The following is a 12,397-nucleotide window of genomic DNA, read 5'->3' as shown; positions in this document are numbered from 1 at the left end:
GCAAAAGTGCACGAAATGACCTTCGGAGCGCACAGGAAGGTGGAAGACATTTTCTTTCAAAAAAAGAGGAAGAATGTAGAGAGTGTGAGAGAGAGAGAGACAGAGAGAGAGAGAGAGAGAGACAGAGAGAGAGAGAGAGAGAAAGTAACAGAGTAACACAGAGAGAGAGCGAGAGAGAACGTCCCCTTCTTCTCACTGCTCCTCCCCAAATTCCTCCCTTCTTCGGCAGGTGCGAGGTTGGGAGTATAAAAGGTCCTGGAGCAGCGAGCTTTATAGGGCCATTCAGGATTACCTGGCGACCTGGGCCATAGCAACAGCTCTTCAATTCTCTGCAGTTTAGGTCCTGAAGAAGCCCACAACCATGGGGCTGGGCGTAAGTGGCCTACTTTGACATTGACAGTTTGACCTATCTCATTTTTTTGTTCTCGTTTAGATTCTTTTGGGTTTATTGTTTTTATTGAGGTTATCTTTTGCAATGGATTTTTGTTGTTGTTGTCTCCATGTTTTTGGAGGTTTTTTGGGGGGTAAGGGGGAAGAATTTTAGAAATTTAAGTCTATGTTTAAGTGGCCTTCTTTGACATTGATTGAGGTTGACCTAAGTATCTGTTTTTATGTTTTCCTTACTTTTTGTGTTCATTGTTTTCAATGAGGTTTTATTTCATTGGATTTGTTTGTAGTTGTTTCCGAGTCTTTTGTGGAGGTTACAACTTAAGGTCTATGTGTAAGTGGCCATCTTTGACATTGATAGGCTGACATGCCTGATTTTGTTGAAAAAAGTGCAGCTATTTTGCTGTGACCATCATAAAGAATTTGTATTTCAATTGATGTGGTGGCCTTAAGTCATTCACTGTTGCTTTCTTCTTTTCTACTTTGGTGATAGCTGACCTCTATGACATTGAAAGTTTGACCTCCCACATTCCTCTAATTGAAATGTAGTGCACTTTCACTTATTATTTGTAGGCATGCTTAAATACATTTGGTATTCCATGTTCATTATATTCTTGCTCTGTGAATTTAATATTTCATTCTTCTAACTTTTTCTACACAGAAAGGAAATGATAAGTACAAACTGGCAGCTACCTCCGAAAATGGGGACAAAAAGAAAAAGGACAATATGGATGATCTGAAGAAAGAAGTTGACTTGGTAGGTCACATGCATCCCGTCCGTGCTCACATGTCCTTTCTTCCACTTTCACAGGATTCAAAGACACAGTGATATGAAGTATGTTATTTGCTACAGAGGCTTAGGTAAGGCATGTACTGAAATTGCAGAAATAGATACTGGGGTTTGTTCAATTTGATATTAATTTAAATGCTGACAAAGTAATGTAAATAGTGTTTAGCGTCTTACTTTTGGTGCAACCAGAAAAGTCTTTGGCATACCCAGATAAGTTTGATGTGATAGTAGAATATCAAAGGGTAGGAATGTTGTCCGGAAGGGGTTACAGCAAGGTGCCATATCTTCATTCATTCTACATATGTACCACAGATATACAGTTATCTTGCTTTCATATTACTTCCTTTTTCAATTTGTTTGTACGCCGTAAAAATGCTGTGTTACCTTTGAGAGTACTCTCTGACCAAATACAAGTTGAGAAGATTTTAAGTCTACTTTCTAATTGCTGAATTAACATTGTTTTTTTCATTATTGTGTAACTACTTTGCAAATCAGTCCTGTACATTTGTTCTGTTACGAAGGGATCTCTAAATGCTTCTCTAAATGCTTCTCTAAATGCTTCTCTGCCTGGAGCACACTACTTGAGGAGCGAAACAACTCTTTAAACAAGTGTCTCCCGTAAAACTCGCTCCACCTCGTGGGAGCGACTGAGTGAAACTGTCAACATGAGATAAGAGTCTAATCACTCTTCTCTTCTTTTCTCTTCTCTTCTCTTCTCTTCTCTTCTCTTCTCTTCTCTTCTCTTCTCTTCTCTTCTCTTCTCTTCTCTTCTCTTCTCTTCTCTTCTCTTCTCTTCTCTTCTCTTCCCCCCACCCCAACCATAGGATGACCACAAACTGACCTTCGATGAACTTCACCGCAAATATGGAACAGATCTTCAGAGGGTAAGTTGTGCAAATTTGGTTTAAATGAAAAAAAACTTTTTTTAAACAAAGGGGGAAATCTCAGTCGCAACCCCCTTGGAAATTGCCCCAGTGGAACTCACACATGCCCAATCGCTGTTGAGATACTGCATGCATGTCAATACAGTTTACCCCTCAAAGGGTTTCGCATAGCAAAAGGGTGTCCTTCCATGCACCTTAGGTGTGCCTGCTTTTACCTGCATTGCACTGAAACATTTGAATTGTAAACTTGAAGTGTGGACTTTGGACAAAGGTGGCCAGCTGAAAGTATAACTACAGGAAGCTTTGAGCTCAACTCGGTGAATCATTAAGTAGATAATTTGCACATCTGTGCAAAAGTAACTAAGACTTTAATGGTGTGTGTGTGTGTGTGTGTGTGTGTGTGTGTGTGTGTGTGTGTGTGTGTGTGTGTGTGTGTGTGTGTGTGTGTGTGTGTGTGTGTGTGTGTGTGTGTGTGTGTGTGTGTGTGTGTGTGTGTGTGCTTGTGTGTGTGTGTTCTGAAGATAGAGCCTGAAATTACTGTCAGGTAGATGCTATAATTATGGAATTTCAGGACTTAGTCGGTGTTCTTACAATTTCTTTTCAATGTGGATGTGAAGGGAAAAGGAAATGCGAAAAAAGCAAACAATTTTACAGGCTTACCCCTTTCTGATGGTTCAACATGTGATTTACTTATGGAAATGTCTTTGGCACTCCTACCTTACCAGGGCCTGTCCTCCTCCCGTGCGAAAGAGATCCTTGCCCGTGACGGACCCAACGCCCTCACCCCGCCCCCCACCACCCCAGAGTGGATCAAGTTCTGCAAGCAGCTCTTTGGAGGTTTCTCCACTCTGCTGTGGATCGGAGCCATCCTCTGCTTCCTGGCCTACGGTATCCAGGCCGCCTCCGAGGATGAACCTGCAAACGATAACGTAAGGACCTACCACCTCTTGCTGTGGAAATGCTAAGCACAACCCTGCATGTCAAAGGTTGCATAGATGACAGTATTAAGTAGTAAAGACGGACCACTCAAACACAATGTTTTATGAAGTCCTTGTTTTATGAATATTAGAATCTAATATTATTTTATGTGATTTTACATTGGTATATTTATTATCCCTAATTCCTTGTAAAGAAGTATTCACAAAGTCTTACATTACAACATATTAGGATGAATACTGAATTAATCAGTATACATTCTGATCTGATTATCTGTCTATGAATATGTTCAACCCCCTAATTGTCTTCCTTGCTGGTTTCTCTTCACAGTTGTACCTGGGTATTGTGCTGTCTGCTGTCGTCATCATCACCGGTTGTTTCTCCTATTACCAAGAGGCTAAGAGTTCTAAGATCATGGAGTCTTTCAAGAACCTTGTCCCTCAGGTAACAACACAAAAATGTCCTTTTATACAATACTCCTCTCATTCTCATTCTCATCCTCCTCTCTCTGTCTCTCTCTGTCTCTCTCTGTCTCTCTCTGTCTCTCTCTCTCTCTCTCTCTCTCTCTCTCTCTCTCTCTCTCTCTCTCTCTCTCTCTCTCTCTCTTTCTACTTTACATTCCATGCCAAGCATGTACACAGTCTAAGGTGGCATATTGACTGAACTGTCAATGTACTATAAGTATGTAATGTACAATATTTGTATATTTATGCCATATTCCTTGATGCTGACGCCAACTTACACAATTCACTTCCAAACCAGCAAGCCCTGGTCATCCGTGACGGAGAGAAGAAGAGCATCAATGCCGAAGAGGTGGTTGCTGGAGATCTGGTGGAGGTGAAGGGTGGAGACAGGATCCCTGCTGACCTGCGTATCATCTCTGCTCATGGCTGCAAGGTACAACACTTAGAGACACAGACTGAAATTCATAGACCGACATATTACCACAGAATGATTGATGGCCCATAGACTGCTTACTGTGAATACTATGAATATGAAGAACATTTACAACAAAGAAGGAATAAATACAAGGGTACAACATCATAGACAATACCGAAAATGAGAAAAAGTTAAACAAAAGTGTGTAAGATAATAAATGAATTGTGAATATACAGTACATTCTTCATGAATAGTCATATACAATACACATAAAGGTAGCAGCCTTTGCACTCATGTCATCATTATCTGACTGTTGCCTTGCTCAGGTGGACAACTCTTCCCTCACCGGAGAGTCCGAGCCACAGACTCGTACCCCCGACTTCTCCAACGACAACCCCCTGGAGACCAGGAACATTGCTTTCTTCTCCACCAACTGTGTTGAAGGTATGCTCAAAACAAAGTGCACACACATCCATAATCGTATTGGGTGAGGGATCAAGCCAGTTTGACCAATCACAACTCACGCTACATTTTCATTGGGCATTACCATGTGATTTATCCATGGTGAATAACATCTGATGATTCTGACAGGCACTGCCAATGGCATCGTAATCAACACTGGTGACCGCACCGTCATGGGCCGTATTGCCACCCTGGCCTCCAGCCTGGAGGGAGGACAGACACCCATCGCCAAAGAGATTGAGCACTTTATCCACATCATCACGGGCGTGGCCGTCTTCCTGGGTGTCACCTTCTTCATCCTGTCCCTCATTCTCGGCTATGGCTGGCTGGAGGCTGTCATCTTCCTTATCGGTATCATTGTGGCCAATGTGCCCGAGGGTCTTCTGGCTACTGTCACTGTGAGTATGCTGTCCACAGTCATGTCATTTAGCATGGTTTTAGAGAGTTGTAAGGCAGGATCACAAAGTTAAGGAATTACTTGCCTGAGTCAGACAATGATTTAATGGGTCATTAGTAATCGAAGAGTGACTCTTCCAACCACTTTTGCGGTCATCGGTATCATTGCAGTCAACGTGCTTGAGGGCCTGCTGCCTACTGTCACTGTAAATATATGTCAAGGTCGGTCAGCGGTGCGGATGAAACAAGAAGTGGCATTGCAGTAAAGTCTCTTGGCTGCAGACTCATCTTTGATGCCTTCACTGCCCATGAGTGATTTCTAGAAATAGAAGGTCTGAACATTTCAGTCAGAGAAAATAATGACATTTTTTGGTTTTAGTACAATGTTAAATATATAGTTTATAGCCTTGTTGTGACCTTTGTGAAATAGAAGCTAACAACAGCACAGCAACCTGCAATACACCTGCATTAAACTGTTGAAGATGATCTGACCTTTTTACTCTGTGTTATGTCACTCTCAAAGGTGTGTCTTACCCTGACTGCCAAGCGTATGGCCAAGAAGAACTGCCTGGTGAAGAACTTGGAAGCCGTGGAAACTCTGGGCTCCACCTCCACTATCTGTTCTGACAAGACCGGAACCCTGACCCAGAACCGCATGACTGTCGCCCACATGTGGTTCGACAACCAGATCCATGAAGCAGACACCACAGAAAACCAGTCGGGAACCTCTTTTGACCGTACCTCCGCTACCTGGACCCAACTGGCCCGAGTGGCTGGCCTGTGCAACCGTGCTGTCTTCCTGGCTGATCAGCAGAATGTTCCCATCCTCAAGGTGTGCAAAGTTACTGTTATTTTAAAGATTTTTTTAGACTTTTCTTCACTTAAACAGGACAGTCAGAGATTGCAACAGGAAATGAGTGGGACAGCAAGTAGGGAGTGGGTCGGGGCCTACCATGGGCCAGTATTGAGATAGGTCTGAGTTTAATCTGAAATGGAAAATTACCATCAAATACGCCAGTTAAACCCACCACGGTTGGACTCCATTCGCATTTGGGCCAAAAAAAAGAGCAGACTGAAACCTACAGTTAAGTCATAATGAGTAAAATGACTCCATCTTCCACAGAGAGATACGGCTGGAGATGCCTCCGAGTCTGCCCTGCTGAAGTGCATTGAGCTGTGCTGTGGCCCTGTGACTGAGATGCGTGACAAGCACTTCAAGGTTGCTGAGATCCCCTTCAACTCCACCAACAAATACCAGGTAAAAAAAGAAAAGCCCTCACTCATCGAACAAATGCAAAAAACCAAGACTGAAAGAAAGGGGTTGAATGATTGGTCCAGGTAGCCAGATGCTGAGGCACTCAAGGTTGCAATTTTTTTTACTTTTTTATCTATTACAAATTGGATCTTTAAACTATCATTATCTGAATCAGTGAATAACATCGTAACAGACATGCTCACTTGCTGTCAGGTTCAAAGTTTCCCAGCATAGAAAGTTGAGTGATCGAAATACAGTAAACAATTGTCAACTCGTGTTTTTTGGTTTGTTTGTTTTCCTGAAAAGGTATCCATCCACAAGAACGCCACCCCTGGAGAGACCAAGCACTTACTGGTGATGAAGGGAGCCCCAGAGAGGATCCTGGACCGTTGCTCATCCATTGTCCTCAACGGCAAGGTGCAGGACCTTGACGACGAGATGAAGGATGCCTTCCAGAATGCCTATGTTGAGCTTGGAGGCCTGGGTGAAAGAGTGCTCGGTATGTTAAGTAGTCACTCACTTATGATCATATGTTTTTCAAATCAGAGGAGATGCAGTATATTTAGCCCCACTGAATGGACAATTGTTTTGGTACAATCAAGCCAATGTGGTAGCCAAAGGCTAGTTCATGGGGACTTCCTGTAACTTGTTGAGCTACCAGCTTCAGTTTCAGAATGCAGTGGCTAGAAAAACGACAGGCCAATCCAATTACATGGATCCTCTTGTTCGACATAGACCCATGAGCCACTTTCTGTATTCGGGCAGACATGACAAAGTGTGAAACATTGCCTGATTTTTCTTTGCCCATTTGTGTTCAGGTTTCTGCCAACTTAGCCTGCCCGATGACCAGTTTCCTGATGGATTTGCTTTTGATACCGAAGAGGTGAACTTCCCCACAGAGAAACTCTGCTTCGTTGGCCTTATGTCCATGATTGACCCTCCCCGTGCTGCTGTGCCCGATGCTGTCGGCAAATGCAGGAGTGCCGGTATCAAGGTAAAGCACAATTATTTGCATTTGAATGAATGAATGAATGAATGAATGAATGAATGGATTCAAATTTTATCATTTCAAATTCAAAAGGCCGATATAGTAGGGAAGTAGTATATAGTAAAGAAATGAGCTGGAGAGTAATAGAATAGATTTGTGGAAATTAACCAGGCAGGACTCAAACTTGGGTTCCCATCCCATAGGCATGTAAGAGTAAGAGTAACTTTATTAATCCCCAGGGGGAAATTAAGGGTAATGGCAACTGCCCAGGGCTAGTACACTTGACATCGAGTAAGGATGAGGAGGAAAAAAATGAGCATGTGGTGCCACAGCGCACCTCCTCAAATCAAAACTTAAAAAATAGATGGAGTGATCGTTCAGCAAGTAAAACAGAAACACAAACAAGCAGCAATAAGAATCAAGTGACATGCCAAGTGAATTTATTTTTTAATATCTGTTTTGCAGGTCATCATGGTGACTGGTGATCATCCAATCACTGCCAAGGCCATTGCCAAGGGTGTGGGCATCATCTCTGAGGGAAATGAGACCGTGGAGGATATTGCAGCTCGCCTCAACATTCCTGTTACTGACGTCAACCCAAGGTATCCACCCTCTTATCCATGGTCACAAGGGCAGCGCCATCACTATCTGGGTAGCATTTGCTAGAGCAAAAGATTCAGAAAGGGCTATGGGCAGCCTTATTGGAACTTGCCGACAGGAAATCCTGGGGGGCTATAGAGCCCCCGTTAAGACACAGTACCCTAAATGGTTCAATCTGTTCACACATGTATTTGTTGTGTTCCTCTCAGAGATGCCAAGGCCTGTGTGGTCCATGGTAATGAGCTGAAGGACATGGAATCTGAAAAACTGGACGACATCCTCAAGCACCACACTGAGATTGTGTTTGCCAGAACATCTCCACAGCAGAAGCTCATCATCGTAGAAGGCTGCCAGAGACAGGTAGGGGAGACGAATGGTCCAACCTGAGAACTTGAGAAATTGAGAACCCATGTTAAGACCATGATACATGGAACATTGTTGTTATTGAGCATTGTTGCCAGGCAACAAACATGGCTGCCTCCTAATGTTTTCGGCGGGATGCTTTTGACGACTCACAGAGTGCTGATGTATTATGTCCAAGTGCTTACATGCCCAATCAATTCACAATATCAATGTCATCATGGTTTGACTATTCCAATAATTAGAAAAGCTTTTTAGAAATGTGGTCCCTTGACTATGGAAAAGTGTAGTGTTAGATTCCGGGTTGAAAAAAATATAATACATTGTTGGTTTTAATTCCCAAACAGTTATCCTAAAAATGTCAGATCTGTTGACACTTTAAACACTGAATAGTGTGCTGCAACATGCTTTACTATTCTTCACATTCTACTTTCCTCTTCGCAGAATTGCCTGTTTTTAAGATTGTGTTCTTTTTACCTGTAGGGTGCCATTGTGGCTGTGACAGGAGATGGTGTGAACGACTCCCCTGCCCTGAAGAAGGCTGACATCGGTGTTGCTATGGGTATCGCCGGCTCTGACGTCTCCAAGCAGGCTGCTGACATGATCCTTCTGGATGACAACTTTGCCTCCATCGTCACAGGAGTCGAGGAAGGTATGATGTTCATTTCATTCACGCTGAGATAATTCCTTTGTTGGTTCTGATCTTTCTTTCTTTTTTTTCTTTTCTTTTTTTTCTCTAAATGTTCAAGTTGACAAAATTGTTTAAGAAACCTTGAATCTGACCACTGCTTGTTTCCTCCAGGTCGTCTGATCTTTGACAACTTGAAGAAGTCCATTGCCTACACTCTGACCAGTAACATCCCCGAGATCTCACCCTTCCTCCTCTTCATCCTTGCCAACATCCCCCTGCCCCTGGGCACAGTCACCATCCTGTGTATCGACCTGGGAACTGACATGGTATGTACATCTAGTGTATATGCACTCTGTGTCTGACACATCTGATATTGTGGTCATTTGAATGACAAAAGACTGTTAGGAGGAAGCACTTTTAACAAGAGGTTAATTGTTTATAATTATTTATAATAGTAATTTATCATTTATAATAATTGTTTGTCTTAAACAAGAAACGTGTGTCTCAACGGTGACCAATGGTATGATCTGCTGATTGGATATTTAATTTCTGGATCTCCCCATCTCAGGTTCCTGCCATCTCCCTGGCCTATGAAAAAGCTGAGAGCGACATCATGAAGAGACAGCCCAGAAACCCTCTAACAGACAAGCTAGTGAATGAAAGACTCATCAGTATTGCCTATGGACAGATCGGTAAGAAAAAACACCCATACACATGCACACACATCAAGGGTAATGTAGAAAAAAAGGTCGCACAAGTTAAAAAAGGCAACTCATTTCAATACTTCATGTTGTTACTGTATCCTAATGGCAAACTACAAGACCTTAAGCAAGACATACAAATCTACAGTATAATCTCATATTGGAATAGTATAATATTTCTCATGACTATTCTGTCTCTATTACTTTAAAAGTAATAATAGGCTACATGATGCAACTTTCTGAGATACATGTTGCCTAGCAACAACATGATGAATTTTCTGATAAATAATGATCAAAAAACGCTGTTGTTGTTGCTAATCGAATGTCTTTTGATGGAAGGCGTTATACTGATAAACAGTCTAAAGAACATCTCATTGTATCATTGACCAAAAACATTGCTCAAAACGTTGTATCATCCCATGTATCATGAATTTAAAGGAAACACTCTGTACCCTCTTCTAGGCATGATGCAGGCCACAGCAGGATTCTTCACCTACTTTGTGATCCTGGCTGAGAATGGTTTCCTGCCAATGGATCTGATAGGCATCCGCATGAACTGGGATGACAAAGACTACCAGGAAGTTGAAGACAGCTATGGCCAGCAATGGGTAAGTGCCCCCACCAATATGTAACTTCAAATGAATTAATCTGTGAGTTTTAAAGATTGGGCAACCGTGGCCTAGTGGTAAGGGAGGTGGTCTCAAGACCAGATGTTTGCAGGTTCAAATCTTACCTTTCTCTCCCTTCACCCATCCATGGCTGAAGTGCCCTTGAGCAAGGCACCTAACCCCACCCTGCTGCAGGGAATGTAACCATTACCTTGTAAATATATGTAAGTCGAGTTTTGTCAGTGTCAGCTAAGTGTAATGTAATGTAATGTAATGTAACTTTAAAGAAATTACTTAAGACCTGGAGTCGTAAAGATGGAGAGTGGTGGAGAGGCGAGCACAGAAAAGGCTGTGATGAACCCAGCTTCAGAAAGCAAAAAAACCCTATCATCGTATCTAATAATTCTACTTAGATACTTTATTCTTTGCAGAAGCTTGCATTGTGTCATAAGTCTACCTCTGACGGACTTGCAAAAGAAATCAATAAAACATCTCATATAAGACTAAGTGTTATTATGTGACACATAGTACACAAAAGTGCAAGCAGTTCTACACATCTTAAATACAGGAATGAATGGTGTGTGATTATGCAAAAAGTTCTATTTGATATCTGTTTTGTTGTGTCTCATCCCCACTTCATCTGATGTTTTTGTTTGTTTGTTTGTTTGTTTGTTTGTTTGTTTGCAGACATACGAACGCAGAAAAATAGTGGAGTTTACATGCCACACTGCCTTCTTCGCCAGTATTGTGGTTGTGCAGTGGGCTGACCTTATTATCTGCAAAACAAGGAGGAACTCCATCATGCAGCAGGGGATGACGTAAGTGAACCGCACACAGTATAATTCTCCAGTGTTTATTCAGGACCAACACTGTGAGTGCTAAATGTCACTGTGTTAAACGGACATTGGAAAATGTACCGTGTCAACACAGAATATAAATGATGTACAGAACGTTTAATCTTTATTTTTTAAAGTGAAATTGATGCTCTGTATTGATTTGTAGTAACTACCGTGGAATATTTCAAGCTCTGTTTTAGTCTGTTGCTCATAGTGTTAGTGAGGCAGCCATGGCCTAGTGGTTAGAGAGTTGGTCTTTCAGGGGTTGCAGGTTCGAATCCCACCTGACCTCTCCCTACATCTCCATCCATGGCTGAAGTGCCTTTGAGCAAGGCACCTACCCCAACATTGCTCCAGGGATTGTAACCAATACAATGCAAATACATTGAATAAATGAAAGTGTCAGCTAAGTGTAATGCATATAAGTGTTATGTACGTATATAAAACTATTATACAGTGTAGTCTACTCTAATTAGTTTCTATACACATTGCACTGCATGTGCTCATGGACTCGTTCCTTTCCTCTCGTCTCCCAGGAACAAAGTCCTCATCTTCGGCCTGTTTGAGGAGACAGCCCTGGCTGCCTTCCTGTCATACTGTCCTGGCATGGACGTCGCACTCAGAATGTACCCACTCAAGTAAGTAAACTCCCAGCCTAAGGGCCAGAACATGTTCTTGTACCCAAGCCCATACACTCTGTATTCCGTAAATATTTAAGGTTGTAACTTACCCCTGACATAAATAGCGTATAATGGCAAAGTCACTTTGATGGCACTACTAGGAGAGCTCAGAAGTACCCAGAGACAGAGAGTCTGCAAGGGACAGTCCTGAATAGTAACACTAAACTGCAACAGTATGTTCAGCACTGTGCGTATTCTGCCAGAACATTATGTCTGTACGTGTGGCAAATCGACTGATACTCATGGTAATGAGGTCATGATACATTTCTGATAAAAAAAAGTGGAAATGTGTTTTTTGTTCATTGCTTACAGTAATCTTGTCAAGGTCAATATTGCCTCAGATATGGAAAATACTGACACCCAAATGGAAGACATTATTGAAATTAGTATAATAACTGTCCTTAAGTCACTTTGTTAATCCAGTAGGCCTTATCTGTTGTATTGTAATGTAAAGCACAATGTCTGATGGGTTCTCCCCCTGCTCTCTCTCTCTAGGCCTACCTGGTGGTTCTGTGCCTTCCCCTATTCCCTGCTCATCTTCCTCTATGATGAGGCCAGAAGATATATCCTGCGGAGAAACCCCGGAGGTAAGAGAACATACTGCTAATACCAAACTGAATTTAATTTATATTCTTCATACATCTTTATCTGACTCAAACTGCAATAAAATGGACAATGTTTTATGAAAACTCTATAGGCCTAACGTGTTTTTTGTGACTACTTGTGTTTTCCTGACCAGTAACTGTCAACTTTCTCTTTTTCTCTGTCTGTTTCAGGCTGGGTGGAACAAGAAACATATTATTAAATATGCAAAACACTGTACACCGCCTCACACTCTCACGTGCATCACCAATTTGTGCCTTAAAAAAGAGATGCATTTTGTATTTTTGAGATGGCATTGGTTATTTAAAAAATAAAGTATCACTCCAACTTAAATATCTTTGTGTCAGACATTTTTTCCTTATCCATGTTGTCATATTTTATCAACAGGGGTGGGGGGTGGA

General features: G+C 42.0%; 1 protein-coding gene across 1 annotated transcript; it reads left to right on the top strand.

The window, feature by feature from the left end:
• The first annotated feature begins 287 nt into the window (after nt 1–287).
• On the top strand, nt 288–12,397 carry LOC134463871 (sodium/potassium-transporting ATPase subunit alpha-1). Its single transcript, XM_063217196.1, has 22 exons — nt 288–373; nt 1,049–1,144; nt 2,002–2,061; nt 2,787–2,990; nt 3,328–3,441; nt 3,760–3,894; nt 4,203–4,320; nt 4,468–4,736; nt 5,258–5,566; nt 5,858–5,992; nt 6,296–6,488; nt 6,808–6,983; nt 7,443–7,579; nt 7,787–7,937; nt 8,421–8,589; nt 8,740–8,894; nt 9,137–9,260; nt 9,732–9,877; nt 10,565–10,695; nt 11,250–11,351; nt 11,889–11,980; nt 12,170–12,397. The coding sequence occupies exons 1-22, from the start codon at nt 362–364 to the stop codon at nt 12,196–12,198; spliced, it is 3,057 nt and encodes a 1,018-aa protein (XP_063073266.1). The 5' UTR covers nt 288–361; the 3' UTR covers nt 12,199–12,397.

Source organism: Engraulis encrasicolus, chromosome 15, assembly GCF_034702125.1.
Source record: "Engraulis encrasicolus isolate BLACKSEA-1 chromosome 15, IST_EnEncr_1.0, whole genome shotgun sequence".
In the NCBI taxonomy this organism is placed as follows: Eukaryota; Metazoa; Chordata; class Actinopteri; order Clupeiformes; family Engraulidae; genus Engraulis; species Engraulis encrasicolus.
The sequence above is the reverse complement of the archived record's forward strand: the minus strand, read 5'-3'. Positions and strand labels throughout refer to the sequence as shown.

Bases quoted from the DNA above. Each gene is read 5' to 3' on its own strand.
- LOC134463871 (XM_063217196.1), top strand. The intron at 9,261-9,731 runs GTAAGAAAAAAC...ACCCTCTTCTAG, and splicing joins TATTGCCTATGGACAGATCG to GCATGATGCAGGCCACAGCA. The intron at 11,352-11,888 runs GTAAGTAAACTC...CTCTCTCTCTAG, and splicing joins CTCAGAATGTACCCACTCAA to GCCTACCTGGTGGTTCTGTG.